At 44.4% G+C, this 18426-nt stretch overlaps 1 protein-coding gene across 4 annotated transcripts in view; it reads right to left on the reverse strand.

The window, feature by feature from the left end:
* DNAAF4 (dynein axonemal assembly factor 4) overlaps positions 1-18426 on the reverse strand; it is a 96673-nt gene that overhangs the window by 68332 nt on the left and 9915 nt on the right. For all 4 annotated transcript variants that reach the window (XR_012242781.1, XM_073618765.1, XM_073618764.1 and 1 more), the window contains exon 3: positions 11738-11871. Coding sequence is in view for 3 of the 4 variants with exons in the window: in XM_073618765.1 (XP_073474866.1) it covers positions 11738-11871 (134 nt within the window). In the remaining variant the exon portion in view is untranslated. The remainder of the gene's footprint in view (positions 1-11737; positions 11872-18426) is intronic.

Below are 18426 nucleotides of genomic sequence, written 5' to 3' on the forward strand. Positions count from 1 at the left end.
TGGAAAACGTTTGGAACCAGGGCTCTTCCTAGAGCAGACTGCCTGGCCAAACTGAGGGATCAGGGGAGAAGGGCTTGAGTTAGGGAGGTGACCAAGAACCAGATGGTCACTCTGACAGAGCTCCAGCATTTCTCTGTGGAGAAAGGAGAAACTTAGAGAAGAACAACCAACCATCTCTGCAGCCAGGCCCGGACTGCCCATAGGGCAGACCGGGCGTTTGCCCGATGGGCCGAGGGCCGCATGTCTTAAAAAGACGATATGCATGCATATGGCTGGTGATGGTGGGAGGATCAGAAAGTTCCTCCATTCCCCCGCCCACTACGGAAACTGAAAGCCGCAGTTTGCGCATATTGCCCCGCTGCCACAGTGCGGGAGGCGGGTAGGCCCACTCTTGAAAGCTAGCAAGGTGCTGCGGCCGCATATAGGGAAGATGGTGGCCTCGGCTTCTCTGTAGCTCCTCCTCTCCTTGCGTCCTGGTTACCAGGGGACCGGTGGCTGCACATGAAAGCCGATGTGGTGCTGCGGCCGCATGTAGGGAAAGCGGTACACGCCCACTCCTCTTCCTGCCTGTAAAGGGGTTAGATCTGATGCTCCAGGGCAAGAGAGTGCTCCTTTTCTTAATGGCAACTATGATCTTTTTTATACCTGGCTCTGTGAGTAATAATTTATTACTGGCTCTGTGAGTAATAATTTATACCTGGCTCTGTGTGTAATAATTTATACTGAAGCCCCAAATAACCAATCGCCCAGACACCCCCCCCCCCCCCACGCGCGCGGGCTGTTCAGTCTAAAATGCCCTGTCTGCAGCACTCCACCAATCAGGCCTGTATGGTAGAGTGGCCAGTAAAAGTCACATCACAGTCCACCTGGCGTTTGCCAAAAGGCACCTGAAGGACTCTCAAACCATCAGAAACAAAATTCTCAGGTCTGATGAAACAAAGATTGAACTTTTTGGCCTGAATGGCAAGCATCATGTCTGGAGGAAACCAGGCACCACTCATCAAATGGCTAATACCATCCCTACAGTCAGGGCTGTGTTTTGGCCTAGGCCTAGGGCGGCACTTTGCGGGGGGCGGCAAAAAGCTGCCCCCCCGCATGAGAGAAAGTCTCCCTACCCGATTCCCGGCTCCCGCGGCTGCCCCCCGCACACATGCAGCCCACGGCGGCCGCCTTGCTGTATCGGCGCTGTTGTGTATGGGCGTGCTTGGCAGAGGGTGGAGGGGCGTGTGTATGGGCGTGCTTAGCAGAGCTCACGCCCCTCCACCCTCTGACAAGCACGCCCATCAAGGCTGCTGCCGTGGGCTGCATGTGTGCGGGGGCGGGCGTGGGAGCCGGGAATCAGGAAGATGGGTGGGGGGACTTTCTCTCATGCGGGGGGCGGCGTGTGACTCACGCCCCCATAAGCGGCCGATGACTGGCGGAGGTGGAGCCTTATGCTCCGCCTACCCTCCTCCACACTGCTTGACCCTTCTCCTCGGCACTGGGGCAGGGTCTGGCAGTGACGTCAGGAAGAGATAAACAGAGAGAGAGGCACAAGGGAACCCCGCAGAACAGCAGGTAAAGTTATTAAATAAATTATAAGAGTTTTATGGGAACAGTGTTGGCATTTGATGGCACAGTGGCTGCAAATGATGGGGCACAGTGACAGCGTTTGATGGGGCACAATGGCTGCGTTTAAAGGCACAGTGGCTGCAAATGATGGGCACAGTGACTGCAATTGATGGGCACAGTGACAGCATTTGAGGGCACAGTGCCTGCAATTGATGGGGCACAGTGGCTGCGTTTGGTGGGCACAGTGGCTGCGTTTGATGGGGCACAATGGCAGCATTTGATGGCACAGTGGCTGCAAATGATGGGCACAGTGGCTGCGTTTGGTGGGCACAGTGGCTGCGTTTGGTGGGCACAGTGGCTGCGTTTGGTGGGCACAGTGGCTGCGTTTGGTGGGCACAGTGGCTGCAATTGATGGGCACAGTGGCTGTGTTTGGTGGGCACAGTGGCTGTGTTTGGTGGGCACAGTGGCTGCGTTTGGTGGGCACAGTGGCTGCAATTGATGGGCACAGTGGCTGCAATTGATGGGCACAGTGGCTGCGTTTGATGGGGCACAGTGTCTGCGTTTGGTGGGCACAGTGGCTGCAATTGATGGGGCACAATGGCTGCGTTTGGTGGGCACAGTGGCTGCGTTTGGTGGGCACAGTGGCTGCAATTGATGGGCACAGTGGCTGTGTTTGGTGGGCACAGTGGCTGCGTTTGGTGGGCACAGTGGCTGCGTTTGGTGGGCACAGTGGCTGCGTTTGATGGAACAGTGGCTGCATTTGATGGGGCACAGTGAGGCTGCAATTGATGTCTTTTTCTCTGAATTTCTTAGTTTGTTTGCACCCCCCCAAAAATTTTGAGCACCAGCCGCCACTGGCATGTGCAAAGTGCTCCATGCATGCTAAAATCAATGCAAACCCTTTAAACAGTCCACATTTAGTTGCAGTCTCCAGGGAGTGGGGAAGGGTACCTGTCAAAAACAGGTACCTGTTCCCCCCCCCCCCCCCTGAAAGGTGCCAAATGAGCCTAAAGAGGAAGGGGTGTGGTTTACAGATGATAGGGTGGGTCTTAAACAGGAGGGGGTGTGGCCTCGGCAGCAAGGGGTGGGTCGTATTTAAATTAGGGGGGTGCATGAGTTTAGTCCGGCCTAGGGCAGCACAAAACCTAAATACACTACTGCCTACAGTGAAGCATTGTGGTAGCAGCATCATGCTGTGGGGATGTTTTTCAGCAGCAGGAACTGGGAAACTAGTCAGGAACCAGGGAAAGATGAATGCAACAGTGTACAGAGACATCATTGATGAAAACCTGCTCCAGAGCGCTCTGGATCTTAGACTGGGGTGAAGGTTCATCTTCCAACAGGACAACTACCCTAAGCACACAGTCAAAATAACAAAGAAGTGGCTACAGAACAACTCCGTGAATGTCTTTGAGTGGCCCAACCAGAGCCCAGACTTGAACCCGATTAAACATCTCTGGAGAGATCTGAAAATGGCTGTGCACCGACGCTTCACTTCCTGGTCATGGACGAGATCGGAGGTATTCGTTCTTATTACAGAGTTCTGCGATTTTATATGCAAGTTACTGTGTGTGCTGGATGAAATAAATGTTTTAAAATACTACACAATGGAGCCCCCCTTTTTTCTCTTAATATATACCCTCACCATCATTACGAGCCTGGAGATTAGAGATCGAAGTTGGGTGCTGGATACTGGGTGTTCCCTGGAGGTGACCACTGAAGGTTGATCGTTTTGAGGAATCCGCACTGATTGCTGTTCCAAGCTCAACTTGGCCCATAGGGGCCACTGCTAGAGGTGAGAGGCTGGGGGGAACAGGTGGCGAACTCCGGATTGTGAATGAATGGAATATACCTTTTTCACATTGATCGTTTGTTGCACTGGCACTTTATTTCACTTATGGACTGCTGCAATGAGTTCTGATTTTGGTTGCTGGGATTTCTACTATATGATTTAGTGGATCACTGTTTTTCACCACATATTTTTTTGTATTTATTTCTTTGGACATTCCTTATTTTGCTAACTATGTCACTCACTTATGCACTTTATATTGCACCTTTTGTTGTATTTCTCTATGTAGTAGTGTTATTTATTTATTATTGCATCTTTGAAGATATTGCCATTGATTTGCACTTGTATTTTGCTGCTACATTTATGCACTTTTACAACTGCTACAACCCCTGGCAAAAATTATGGAATCACCAGTCCCTGAGGATGTTCCTTCAGTTGTTTATTGTTGTAGAAAAAAAAGCAGATCACAGACATGGCCAAAAACTAAAGGCATCTCAAATGGCAACTTTCTGGCTTTAAGAAACACTAAAAGAAATCAAGAAAAATAATTGTGGTGGCCAGTAACAGTTAGATTTATAGAAAAAGCACAGGGAATAAATTATGGAATCACTCAACTCTGAGGAAAAAATTATGGAATCATGAAAAACAAACAAACAAAATAACACTCCAACACATCACTAGTACTTTGTTGCACCACCTCTGGCTTTTATAACTGCTTGCAGTCTCTGAGGCATTGACTTAATGAGTGATAAACAGTACTCTTCATTAGGGATGAGCTCCGGCGTGTTCGCATGGCGCACGTGCCGAGCCCGCCAGGAAGTCGGCACGGGGCAGCGCTAATCACAGGCAGGGAGACATTTCCCGATGTGCGGCTGCAGAGATCGGGAAATGTCTCCCTGCCTGTGATTAGCGCTGCGCCGTGCCGACTTCCTGGCGGGCTCGGCACGTGCGCCATGCGAACACGCCGGAGCTCATCCCTACTCTTCATCAATCTGGCTCCAGCCTTCTCTGATTGCTGTTGCCAAATCATCTTTGCAGGTTGAAGCCTTGTCATGGACCATTTTCTTTAACTTCCACCACAGATTTTCAATTGGATTGAGATCCGGACTGTTTGCAGGCCATGACATTGACCTTATGTGTCTTTCTTCAAGGAATTTTTGTCACAGTTTTTGCTCTATGGCAAGATGCATTATCATCTTGATAAATAATTTCATCATCCCCAAACATCCTTTCAATAGGTGGGATGAGAGAAGTGTCCAAAATTTCAATGTAAACCTGTGCATTTATTGAAGATTTAATGACAGCCATCTCCCCGGTGCCTTTACCTGACATGCATCCCCATATCATAAATGACTGTGGAAATTTACATGTTTTCTTCAGACAGTCGTCTGCATAAGTCTCATTGGAACGGCACCAAACAAAAGTTCCAGCATCATCACCTTGCCCAATGCAGATTCGAGATTCATCACTGAATATGACTTTCATCCAATCATCCACAGTCCACGATTGCCTTTCCTTAGCCCATTGTAACCTTGTTTTTTTGTGTTTAGGTGTTAGAGATGGCTTTCTTTTAGCTTTTCTGTATGTAAATCCCATTTCCTTTAGGCGGTTTCTTACAGTTCGGTCACAGATGTTGACTCCAGTTTCCTACCATTTGTTCCTCATTTGTTTTGTTGTACATTTTCTGTTTTCAAAGCATATTGCTTTAAGTTTTCTGTCTTGACGCTTTGATGTCTTCCTTGGTCTACCAATATGCTTGCCTTTAACCACCTTCCCATGTTGTTTGTATTTGGCCCATGTTTTAGACACAGCCGACTGTGAACAACCAACATCTTGTGCAACAGTGCGTGATGATTTACCCTCTTTACCTACATACTAACAGGCAGATTTAATCTGATGCAGGTGTTAGTGTTTGTAATGAAAATTTACAGGGTGATTCCATAATTTTTTCCTCAGAATTGAGTGATTCCATAATTTATTCCCTGTGCTTGTTCTATAAAAGCTAACTGTTACTGGACACCACAATTATTTTTCTTGATTTCTTTTAGTGTTTCTTAAAGCCAGAAAGTTGCCATTTGAAATGCCTTTAGTTTTTGGCCATGTCTGTGATCTGCTTTTTTTCTACAACAACAACTGAAGGAACATCCTCAGGGACTGGTGATTCCATAATTTTTGCCAGGGGTTGTACATTGATGCACTTTTTCTATATACTACTACACAGGTTAGTTAGAGCCGCATATTTATTTATTTATACCCTAAGCCCACAGTCAAGATAACAAAGAAGTGGCTACAAAACAACTCAGTGAATGTCTGAGTGCCCCAACCAGAGCCCAGACTTGAACCCGATTAAACATCTCTGCAGAGATCCGAAAATGGCTGTGCACCGACGCAGCCCATCCTACATGATGGAGCTTGAGAGGTCCTGCAAAAGAAGAATGGGAGAAACTGCCCAAAAATAGGTGTGCCAAGATTGTAGCATCATACTCAAAAAGACTTGAGGCTGTCATTGGTGCCAAAGGTGCTTCAACAAATTATTGAGCAAAGGCTGTGAATACTTAAGTATACTCTACAAAGAGAGTGCAGAGTTCAGCCTTCTTCCACAGCCGCTTACCTCTGCATCCCACTTTCACCCATCTTCAACTCTGACCTCTCCATGCAACCCCCCCTTCCTTAAAAGCTCCACCATCGTCCTCATATCTTACTTTTGTTGCTGTATTAAGCTGAAGCACCCAGCTGGCCCTAGTACCTCCACTGTAGGTGACTTCTGTGTTTACAGGTGATAGTGGTAGGCAGAGAGCCTGAGTCAGAGGTGGTGGAACTGAGTTCCACCAAGTTCCAGCTAAAAAAAAAGCCCTGTCACTTTATCCCTGGAGTTAATTCCTTTTTTAATGCATGCCAATATTCTGTTTGCTTTGTTAGGAGCAGCTTGGCATTGCATGCCATTGCTGAGCCTATCATCTACTAGGACCCCCAGGTCCTTTTCCATCCTAGATTCCCCCCAGAGGTTCTCCCACTAGTGTATAGATTGCATTTATATTTTTGCCACCCAAATGCATTTTACATTTTTCTACATTAAGCCTCATTTGCCATGTAGTTGCCCACCCCATTAATTTGTTCAGATCTTCTTGCAAGGTTTCCACATCCTGTGGAGAAGTTATTGCCCTGCTTATCTTAGTATTGTCCTCAAATACAGAGATTAAACTGTTTACCCCATCCTCTAGGTCATTTATGAACAAATTAAATAGGATTGTCCCAGCACAGAACCCAGTGGAACCCCACTACCCACCCCTGACCATTCCAAGTATTCCCCATTTATCACCACCCTCTGAACTCGCCCTTGTAGCCAGTTTTCAATCCATGTACCCACCCTATGGTCCATGCCAACGGACCTTATTTTGTACAGTAAAGGTTTATGGGGAACTGTGTCAAATGCTTTTGCAAAATCCAGATAAACCACGTCTACGGCCTTCCTTTATCTAGATGGCAACTCACCTCCTCATAGAAGGTTAATAGATTGGTTTGGCAAGAACGATTCTTCATGAATCCATGCTGATTACTGCTAATGATACCGTTTTCATTACTAAAATCTTGTATATAGTCCCTTATCGCCTCCAAGAGCTTGAATACTATTGATGTTAGGCTAACTGGTCTGTAATTCCCAGGGATGTATTTTGGGCCCTTTTTAAATATTGGTGCTACATTGGCTTTTCTCCAATCCGCGGTACCATTCCAGTCAGTAGACTGTCAGTAAAAATTAGGAACAATGGTCTGGCAATTACTTGACCCCTATGAGTTCCCCAAGTATCCTTGGGTGCAAGCCATCCGGACCCGGTGATTTATTAATGTTAAGTTTCCCAAGTCTAATGCTAATTCTGTCCTCTGTTGTGATGTGTCACGAGGATAAACACTACAGTTTTGGTTACTGAAGCCCCCCGATTCCTTCATGAAGACGGAAGAAGAATAAATTCAATACCTTCGCTCTCCCCATCCTTTGTAACCAGATGTCCTTCCTCATTCTTTATGGGGCCAATATGGTCTGGCCTGACTTTTTTACTGTTTACATACTTAAAGCAATTCTTGGGATTTTTTTTGCTCTCCTCCGCTATGTGTCTTTCGTGTTCTATCTTAGCCGCCCTAATTGCACCCTGAAATTTCTTTTTGAATTCTTTATAAAGTTTGAATGCTGATCCCTCAACCTTGTATTTTTTGAAGGCCTTCTCTTTTGCTTTTATATGCATGTTTACATTGGCGTTAAGCCATCCAGGACTTTTGTTCGCTCTATTAAATTTATTACCTGATGGGATGCACTGGCTAATGCCTTTATTTAACATGCTCTTAAAGCGAACCCATCTCTCTTCCGTGTTCTTTATTCTTAAGATTTTATCCCAATTTATATCTTCTAGCAAGGTTCGTAGTTTAGGGAAGTTGGCTCTTTTGAAATTCAGTGTCTTTGTATTTCCCTTATGTTTCCTATTTGTGTGATTTATACTGAAGCCAATTTACCTGTGATCGCTGTTTCCTAAATTACCCCTTATTTCCACATCCGCGATCAGATCTGTATTGTTGGACATCAGTAGATCTAGTAAAGCATTATTTCTAGTTGGTGTGTCTACCATCTGACCCATGAAATGTCCTGCAAGACATTTAGGAAATGGCGAGCCTTATGCCCCGTACACACGGTCGGATTTTCCGACGGAAAATGTGTGATAGGACCTTGTTGTCGGAAATTCCGACCGTGTGTAGGCTCCATCACGCATTTTCCATCGGATTTTCCGACACACAAAGTTTGAGAGCAGGCTATGAAATTTTCCGACAACAAAATCCGTTGTCGGAATTTCCGATCGTGTGTACACAAATCCGACGCACAAAGAATAAATAAAGAGATGAAAGCTATTGGCTACTGCCCCGTTTATAGTCCCGACGTACGTGTTTTACGTCACCGTGTTCAGAATGATCGGATTTTCCGACAACTTTGTGTGACCGTGTGTATGCAAGACAAGTTTGAGCCAACATCCGTTGGAAAAAATCCTAGGATATCCAATCAATGTCCGACTGTGTGTACGGGGCATTAGACAAATGCGTGGTTCCCTCCGCCCAGTCTATGTCTGGATAATTAAAATCCCCCATTATGATAACACTTCCCATCCTTGCTGCTAATCCAAATCCCCTCCTCCCTCAGGTTAGGGGGCCTATAGCATACTCCCAGTATTATTTTTCCCTTAGCTTCATCCCTTTGGAGCTCTACCCATAAGGATTCCACCACCTCCCTAGCTCCCTTAGTGATGTCATCTCTCACATTCACTTTATTACTACATTATTCTTGGTATACAGGTATACCCCTCCCCTTTTTTACCCTCTCTATCCCCGCCATAAAGGGTATACCCTTGAATGGTTGCCAAATGAGAGCTGTTGAACCAAGTCTCTGAAATTCCCACAAAATCCAAATCCTCCTCGTACAACAGTATCTCTAGTTCACCCATCTTGTCCGCCAGGCTCCTGGCATTGGTGAACATGCCACGTAGTTTAGACTGATCGCATACTATCCTCTTATTGGGTGTTCCGAGATTTCAACTAGGACTTGTTACTATACTTACCTTGGGTTTATGTGCTTTAGTCAACCTACCACTAATGCTCCCAATACTACCCTCTGGACTATGTTCTGTGCTGACTATCTCTATCTCTGGACCCTTCCCCCATCACAGAGTTTAAAAACCCCTCTAACTTTTTGGCCATCTTTACTCCCAGCAGATCTGCACCCTCCTCATTTAGGTGCAGTCTGTCCCTTCTATAGTACTGGTGAGCGACTGAGAAGTTGGCCCAGTCCTCCAGTAACCCAAACCCCTTGCTGTGGGGGCACTCGTGGGGGCTCACTCCTGAACCTCGCTGTCAGAGTTTATTGACACAGACAGCGGGACTTGGACCCCCCCCACTCCCTTGTCACTGGCTGTGATTGACAGCAACAGGAGCCAATGGCTCCCGCTCCTGTGTCTGAGCCAATGAGGAGGGAGAGAGCAGAGAGCCTCTTCTCTCGTGCACATCACTGGATCAAGATTGCACTCAGGTAAGTATAAGTTTGGGGGGGGGGGGGACTACATGCAGAAGGTTTTTACCTTAATACAGAGAATGCGTTTAGGTAAAAAAACTTCTGTCTTTAGAACCACTTTAATATTCGAGTTGAAGGCCTCACGCACAGGGGCAGTTAGGTCCGTATAGCATAAAAATTGGGTGTATTTTGGCACAGATGCAGCGCCCACTGCCAGCAGCAAGTTGAAGTCAATGACAGGCTGAAACACACAGCTGCTGTGTGCTGATCTGAGCAGTACTCACATATAGAGCCATATATTTATAGGGACATATGCCCTGAACACAAAAAGTCCACGTTCGGGGCATACCTCCCTGAAAGCATATAGCCTCTCAGCAAATACCACTTGGAATACTATACAGCAACCACATGTTTCAGTCTTTGATTTTCACAGGCTGCAGGCAGTGGGTGCTGTTCCTGTGCCCAGTCTTATACTCACCTGGCTTTGATCCACTATGTAGCCTCCTGTGATAAACTTCGCTGTTGGGCACTTCACAAATATCTATGTAATCTTCCTGTACTCCAGCAGAAAACTCTCCTCAATTTAATAGTGATGGTAGTCCGCATGCACAAGCCTGGTTGAGAAGATTTATAGCCAAGATCTTGACAGATTAGCGACAGATGTAATTCCAGGAAAACTTTTCTTTATTTAGTATTGGATACAGGGCAGAAGAGTTAAACTTCTGTCAAGTTTTTATTGCTGTCTGTATCCATGTTAGGGAGAGCTCCTCTTACTTCCTGTGCCAGTTATCACTGTGCACCAGAGAAGCATTTAAAAAAAGGGAGCTGATGGCGATAAAACACAACAGGAGGCATCTACCAACACCATCTGTGAGTACAGTTTAAAGGCTAGTACACACAGGCCGAATATTTGGCCTATGTGTACAGCAGCCTATCCGACAGAAGCCGGTCCAAGGACTGGCTTGTATTGAACGAGCATGCTGGAAAACCAGCATCTGATCAACAGTCCCCCTGTCAGAACACAATAGTTAAGAGGGGGAGATCACTGTACTAACAACTTTTACAGCGATCTGTCAGTTTTTTCCCTTTCAGCCTGCTGGGTTGAATGAATAAAAACACCCCATGTGTGTACCTGGCATAAGGCTGATCACAGATGGATAGCTCCATCCACACAATCGAGGTGGACAGCGGAATCCTCACCGCTGAGACATTGTATTCTGACAGCAGGGACTCTCAAATGTCAGTATACACTGATCATCAGTTACAGCCCGTAGCCCGTGCTAAATGAGTAAAAATTTTGCAACAATTATGTTTGACAGAAGTCGATCACTAGATCTACCTCTGTCGAGCAGGAGACACACAGAGCGGGACTCAGGAGCAAGCACGCATGAGACTTGCTATGGGGGCACTCGGCAGCAGAGAGGAGACAGGAGCACAAGCTGGGGGCCCTAGAAGAGGAGGATCAGGGATGCTATGTGCAAAACTATTACACAGAGCAAGTAAATGTGACATGTTTGTTACCTTTAAAAAAAAATGAGCCTTTAAAAATCACTTTAAAGCCTAGTACATACTGGCCGCATCTCAGGCAGCATCGGTCGGTTGATTAGAAACTGACCATTATTCAGCCCGTGTGTACCGCAGTTGGCCTGACAGAAGCCAGCGAAGGGGTGTGACCGAAAAAGGTCTGCCAATCGGCTCCCGATCAGCGCTTTCAGCCAATGGCCAAGAGCACTGACCGGAATGTTTTGACGGGAGGCCCACCTCCCCTGTTAGAAGAACACAAAAGCACAGCAGGGGAGATCGCTGTATGAACATCGGATAGTTAGTACAGAGGCTCCTCCTGAGCTGTCAGTTTTTTTTCGTTCCGCCTTGCTGGGTTAAATGAAAAAAAAAAACAACACTACTAATGTGTACCAGGCTTATCTGTAAGCCCCCCATTCACACCTGAGACAGTTTTGTAACACCTTTCCCGAAATGCGACAATGCTCAAGAAGAACAATTTTATTATTCTTATTCACACTTGTGTGTTGCATCGCTTGTAGCGTGAACCTGGAAAAAATACACAAGCTTCTTTGGAGCAGAATTGCTTGTTTCTGGCCCCCTAGACTTGATAATGCACGTTATTTAGGTGCTATCATTTAGACGTCTATGGGGCCAAAAACGTGATTTTGCACCTGTACTTCAAGTAAGGAAAAAAAGCCTCTAAATTGCTGTGTGTAAGTGAAGCATAAGAAGTCATTACTCACGTAAGTTCCTCCCCCACATCTGAGAGCAATGTTAAGACTCTCTACAGATAAATGCTTCTGTCTCACTTTGAAATGTTCAGTAATGGCATAACATATATGTTACTGACCTTCATCATGACCTCCAGAGAGTACTTCTCGTTTTCTCTCTTCCTCAGCGCTTTGGCCTCTGCATCTTCTTTAGCTTTCTCCTGCACTCTAGCAACAGCTTTCTCTCTGACTTTCTGCATTGCTTCCTTTTCCACTAGAAAATAAGAAAAAGCAAAAAACCCTGTATTTGTAGCTAAACATGTTTTTCAGGAGGCTTGCATAAGTGAGCATAAAAGATCTGCATATTTTTTAGTTCAAGAACAGCTGTAATTTAATAAAATGTAGTGACCCTCCCTTCCCCAGCCTTGCAGAACTAGTCTGCACCCTCCTAATGGCTCGTACATACGATCCGAAAATCGGACGACAGATCGTCTGTTTTTTCTTTTGCTTGCTAGTCACATATCGAAAATGGAGAGGTTACTAAAGTTACAAAAATTCTCGTACAACAGAATGAAAAAAAATCGGAAGTGATGTAATGTGTTGCAGTGTATTTGTATTGTATTTTCGGACGACAACTGTGCTGATTAAGACAAAAATCGTACGATCTGGTATCATACAAGAAAAATTTTCGTGCTTGTCTGATCTGATAATATTGGATGATAAGTGAAAATATGTTGCGCTTTAACCATTTCCCGACCGGCACACACCGATGTACGTCAGCAGAATGGCACGGCTGGGCAAACGGGCGTACTTGTAAGTCCCATTTGAATTCCCCACCGTGCCATTGCATGCGCGTCGTGGGTCCTGCGGACTCGATCGCCGCGGGGATACCCGCGTTCGCCTCACGGAGAGGACGAACAGGGAGATGCTGATGTAAACAAGCATCTCCCTGTTCTGCCTAGTGACGGTGTTACTGATCTCTGCTCCCTGTCATCGGGAGCAGAGATCAGTGACGTGTCACAGCTAGCCCATCCCCCCTACAGTTAGAAATCACTCCCTAGTACTGACTTAACCCCTCCCCGCCCCCTAATGGTTAATCCCTTCACTGCCAGTGTCATTTACACAGGAATCGGTGAATTTTTATAGCACTGATTGCTGTATAAATGACAATGGTCCCAAAAATGTGTCAAAAATGTCCGACGTGTCCGCCATAATGTCCCAGTCACAATAAAAATCGATGATCGACGCCATTACTAGTAAAAAAAAAAAAAAATTAATAAAAATGCCATAAAACTATCCCCTATTTTGTAAACGCTATAACTTTTGCGCAAACCAATCAATAATCGCTTATTGCGATTTTTTTTTTTTACAAAAATATGTAGAAGAATACGTATTGGCCTAAATTGAGGAAAAAAATGTTTTTAGTAATTATTTTTTGGGGATATTTATTATAGCAAAAAGTAAAAAATAATGCGTTTTTTTCAAAATTGTTGCTATATTTTTGTTTATAGCGCAAAAAATAAAAACCGCAGAGGTGATCAAATACCACCAAAAGAAAGCTCTATTTGTGGGAAAAAAAAGACGTCAATTTTGTTTGGGAGCCACATCGCACGACTGCGCAATTGTCAGTTAAAACGACGCAGTGCCGAATCGCAAAAAGTGCTCTGGTCAGGAAGAGGGTAAATTCTTCCAGGGCTGAAGCGGATAATTAACCTTTCAGTCAATGCTTAAATCCCTTGTTATTACTTAATTAATAATGAATTCCTCATAGTGATAGTGACAATAAAAATTATAAAAAAAGAAGGAAAAAACAAATGCTGTGCGTGGTATAGCCAAAAATTAGCAATCATGTAACCTCACAATCATGAGCATATGCTACACCAATGGGATAATCCACAGATTTCCACCTTCAAATACACAATATGTAAATAGACCTATATGGCTACTCAGTATATAAAGTCCGATTCAATGCCAACACTAGGTCCATTCAAAAACTTCTTTTATAATGTTGTTTGATGTTTTTAAATATTGTTTGATGTTTTAAAGATGTTTTGATAGCTGCTCTTAAATGCAGGAAAATACATGCAATAAAAAAAAAAAAAAAAAAAAAGATAGGCATCAACGAACAGAATACTCAGGGTAAAAAATCTTCAGCAGATACACTCACATGAACCTGGATGGTTTGTGCATTGGGCAAAACAATCAGCCGATTGGAGCGCGGCGAGTCCTCACACCGCTACTATCGAGCTGTTGACCAGCCTCGATATTGTACGTCACTGACTCCTCCTACGCGTTGCGTCACCCGACACGTGACTTTTTCAAGTATTCTGAGTATTCCGTTCATTGCGCAATGATACCTATCTTTGATTTATTGCATGTATTTTCCTGCATTTAAGAGCGGCTATCAAAACATCTTTAAAACATCAAACAATATTTAAAAACATCAAACAACATTATAAAAGACGTTTTTGAATGGACCTAGTGTTGGCATTGAATCGGACTTTATATACTGAGTAGCCATATAGGTCTATTTACATATTGTGTATTTGAAGGTGGGAATCTGTGGATTATCCCACTGGTATAGCATATGCTCATGATTGTGAGGTTACATGATTGCTAATTTTTGGCTATACCACGCACAACATTTGTTTTTACCTTCTTTTTTATAATTTTTATTTTCTCTATCACTATGAGGAATTCATTATTAATTATTAATTAAGTAATAACACGGGATTTAAGCATTGATTGAAAGGTTAATTATAGCGCAACATATTTTCACTTAACATTTACCTATAGGTGCCTGAACACTTTTAATGTTTGCAGTTTAAATCATTTGGTTTTCTTTCAGTTATATACTCACCAATATCCATTTCAGTGCTTTAGTATTTTTGCCTTTATAATATTGGATGAACTGTCGTGATCGGCTCTCGAAAGGTCTGTACTAACAATCCGATTATCGATTTGAAAGCAGTATTTTTCGTACGATTTTTGGATCGGGTGTACGAGCCATAAAGCTGGCCAGTTCAGCAGGGAACGTCCGAATTTTGATCCATGTATGGGCACTGCGGTTGAACAGAAGCTGATCTACCGATCGTCTTCTGTTAAGCTGCTCTGTCGGAGAAATGCATCTCAAATAAGCACTGCCGGCAATAGGCCTCAGCGTTGATCTGTGTATTATGACAGCGGTGGGGGAGGGAGTTACAATACAATTCAAGCCAAAGGGAGGCTAAGCTGGCTGCTTCCCACTGTCTGAATGAAAAAAACTGAATTGATTGTTTAGGCATTCACCCCCAACACTTCTGAAGTGTATTGGGGTGAATGCCTCCCCGCTGTCAGAATACAATATTGCAGCAGGGAGGCATTCACCCCAATACACTTCAGAAGTGTTGGGGGTGAATGCCTGAACAATCAATTCAGTTTTTTTCATTCAGACAGTGGGAAGCAGCCAGCTTAGCCTCCCTTTGGCTTGAATTGTATTGTAACTCCCTTTATATTGAAAATCGCTGCACAAACTGTTGGCACTATATAAATCCTGCATTATAAAATAAAAAAGCTGTCTGCACACTGAACTGGGCAAATTTCCATCAGTTTGTGACCATCCCGGCTTAACAGAAGTTGATCATTTGATTGACTTCTGTTGAAGGGACATGTTGGCATTTTTCTTTTTTTCGTGGCAGCAGCCAATTAGTGGGACCTGCTGTCAGAATACAATGTCCTTACAGGCGTGGGCAGAGCTGCTGTTAGAAACCATGGGGCCCCATACAAATGTAGCACCCTCTTAGGTAGGTGCTAAAGAGAGAGCAAAGTTTTGGTTTTTCCTGCATACAAGGGAGGATATTAGATACATTTAGGTGTTCTCTGCCTACCAGGGAGCAGTGATCCATTGATAGGGTCTGCTCATTGTGCTCAGATGCTGCTCATGTTGTCTGCCTGTTTCACACTGTTCCAATAGGACGAGGCATAATAGACAGTGGGAGGAAACTTGACAAATGGGAGCATAGGCATAGTTACAGTCCTGGCCACTGGAAGATGCAGGTGCCTCAAGGCATATTGGGTGACTGTATATATGCCTAGGGCACATGTTCTTGGGGTCTTTGGCTGGAGAGTGGGGTCCCGGAGGGAGGGGTGCTGCGGAAGCTGCAACCCAGATGTCCTGTAGAGCAGACTAGGAGGATCTGTTTCTGGCTACAGTGAGTACAGACCTGCATCTAGGGGCCTGTTCTGTGAGGGCCATCCCTTAAGGCTAGCAAAGTCAGTAGATGGGTGTCAGCTAAAGAGGATACTAGTGAGTGTCCTCAAGAAAAGTGTGCATTGAGTCTGCTGCCAGAGCAAGCAAAGGACCTATCTTACATAGTTACATAGCAGGCGAGGCCGAAAAAAGACACAAGTCCATCAAGTCCAACCTATGTGTGTGCTTATATGTCAGTATTACATTGTATATACCTGTATGCTGTGGTCATTTAGGTGCTTATCTAATGGTTTTTTTAAACTATCGATGCTCCCAGCTGAAACCACTACCTGTGGAAGGGAATTCCACATCCTTGCTGCTCTTACAGTAAAGAACCCTCTATGCAGTTTAAGGTTAAACCTCTTTTCTTCTAATTTGAATGAGTGGCCACGTGTCTTATTAAACTCCCTTCCACGGAAAAGTTTTATCCCTATTGTGGGGTCACCAGTGTGGTATTTGTAAATTGAAATCATATCCCTCTCAAGCATCTCTTCTCCAGAGAGAATAAGTTCAGTGCTTGTAACCTTTCTTCATAACTAATGTCCTCCAGTCCCTTTATTATTTTTGTTGCCCTTCTCTGTACTCGCTTCATTTCCAGTACATTCTTCCTTAGGACTGGTGCCCAGGACTGGACAGCATATTCCAGGTGAGGCCGGGCCAGAGTCTTGCAGAGTGGGAGAATTAGTTCTTTATCTCTTGAGTTAATCCCCTTTTTAATGCATGCCCATATTCTGTTTGCTTTGTTAGCAGCAGCTTGGCATTGCATGCCATTGCTGAGCCTATCATCTACTAGGACCCCCAGGTCCTTTTCAATCCTTGATTCCCCCAGAGGTTTCTCCAGTGAGTAGATTGCATTCATATTTTTGCCACCCAAATGCATTTTACATTTTTCTACATTAAACCTCATTTGCCATGTAGTTGCCCACCCCATTAATTTGTTCAGATCTACTTGCAAGGTTTCCACATCCTGCAGAGAAGTTATTGCCCTGCTTAGCTTAGTATTGTCCACAAATACAGAGATTGAACTGTTTACCCCATCCTCCAGGTCGTTTATGAACAAATTAAATAGGATTGGTCCCAGGACAAAACCCTGGGGGACCCCACTTTCCACCCCTGACCATTCCGAGTACTCCCCATTTATCACTACCCTCTGAACTTGCCCTTGTAGCCAGTTTTCAGTCCATGTACTCACCCTATGGTCCATTCCAACGGACCTTATTTTGTACAGTAAAGGTTTATGGGGAACTGTGTCAAATGCTTTTGCAAAATCCAGATACACCACGTCTACGGGCCTCCCTTTATCTAGATGGCAGCTCACCTCCTCATAGAAGGTTAATAGATTGGTTTGGCAAGAACAATTCTTCATGAATCCATGCTGATTACTGCTAATGATACCGTTTTCATTACTAAAATCTTGTATATAGTCCCTTATCATCCCCTCCAAGAGCTTGCTTATTGATGTTAGGCTAACTGGTCTGTAATTTCCAGGGATGCATTTTGGCCCTTTGTTAAATATTGGCGCTACATTGGCTTTTCTCCAATCAGCTGGTACCATTCCAGTCAGTAGACTGTCAGTAAAAATTAGGAACAATGGTCTGGCAATTACTTAACTGAGTTCCCTAAGGACCCTTGGGTGCAAGCCATCTGGTCCCGGTTACTTATTAATGTTAAGTTTTTCAAGTCTATTTGTAATTATGTCCTCTGTTAGCCATGAGGGTGCTTCCTGTAATGTGTCATGAGGATATATACTGAAGTTTTGGTTACTGAAGCCCCCCCCCATGAAGACTGAGGAGAAGAATAAATTTACTACCTTTGCCATCTCACCATCCTTTGTAATGAGATTCCCTTCCTCATTATTTATGGGGCCAATATGGTCTGTTCTCCCTCTTTTACTGTTTATATACTTAAAGAATTTCTTGGGATTTTTTTTTGCTCTTCTCCGCTATGTGTCTTTCGTGTTCTATCTAAGCCGCCCCAATTGCACCCTTACATTTCTTGTTGCATTCTTTGTAAAGTGTAAATGCTGCTGATAATCCCTTAGCCTCGTATTTTTTGAAGCCCTTCTCCTGTGCTTTTACAGTGCCTTGCAAAAGTATTCATCCCCCTTGGCATTTTTCGTGTTTTGTTGCCACACAACCTTGAATTAACATGGATTGTTTGAGGATTTGCATCATTTAATTTACTGATCATGCCCACAACTTTGAAGATTTTTTTTTTTTTTTATTGTGAAGCAAACCTATTTGTTATAGGACAAAATAACAGAAAAAGCCAATTTGCATAACTATTCACCCCCCTAAAGTCAATACTTTGTAGAGCCACCTTTTGCAGCTATCACAGCTCCAAGTCACTTTGTAGAAATCTCTATGAGCTTGCCACATCTTACCACTGGGATTATTGCCCATTGCTCCTTGCAAAACGGCTCCAGCTCCTTCAAGTTGGATGGTTTGCGCTTGTGAACAGCAATCTAAGTCTTACCACAGATTTTCTATTGGATTGAGGTCTGAGCTTTGAGTAGGCTATTCCAACACATTTACATGTTTCCCCTTAAACCACTCAAGTGTTGCTTTAGCAGTGTGTTTGGGGTCATTCTCCTGCTGGAAG

This window comes from Aquarana catesbeiana, linkage group LG03 (assembly GCF_042186555.1).
Source record: "Aquarana catesbeiana isolate 2022-GZ linkage group LG03, ASM4218655v1, whole genome shotgun sequence".
NCBI lineage: Eukaryota > Metazoa > Chordata > Amphibia > Anura > Ranidae > Aquarana > Aquarana catesbeiana.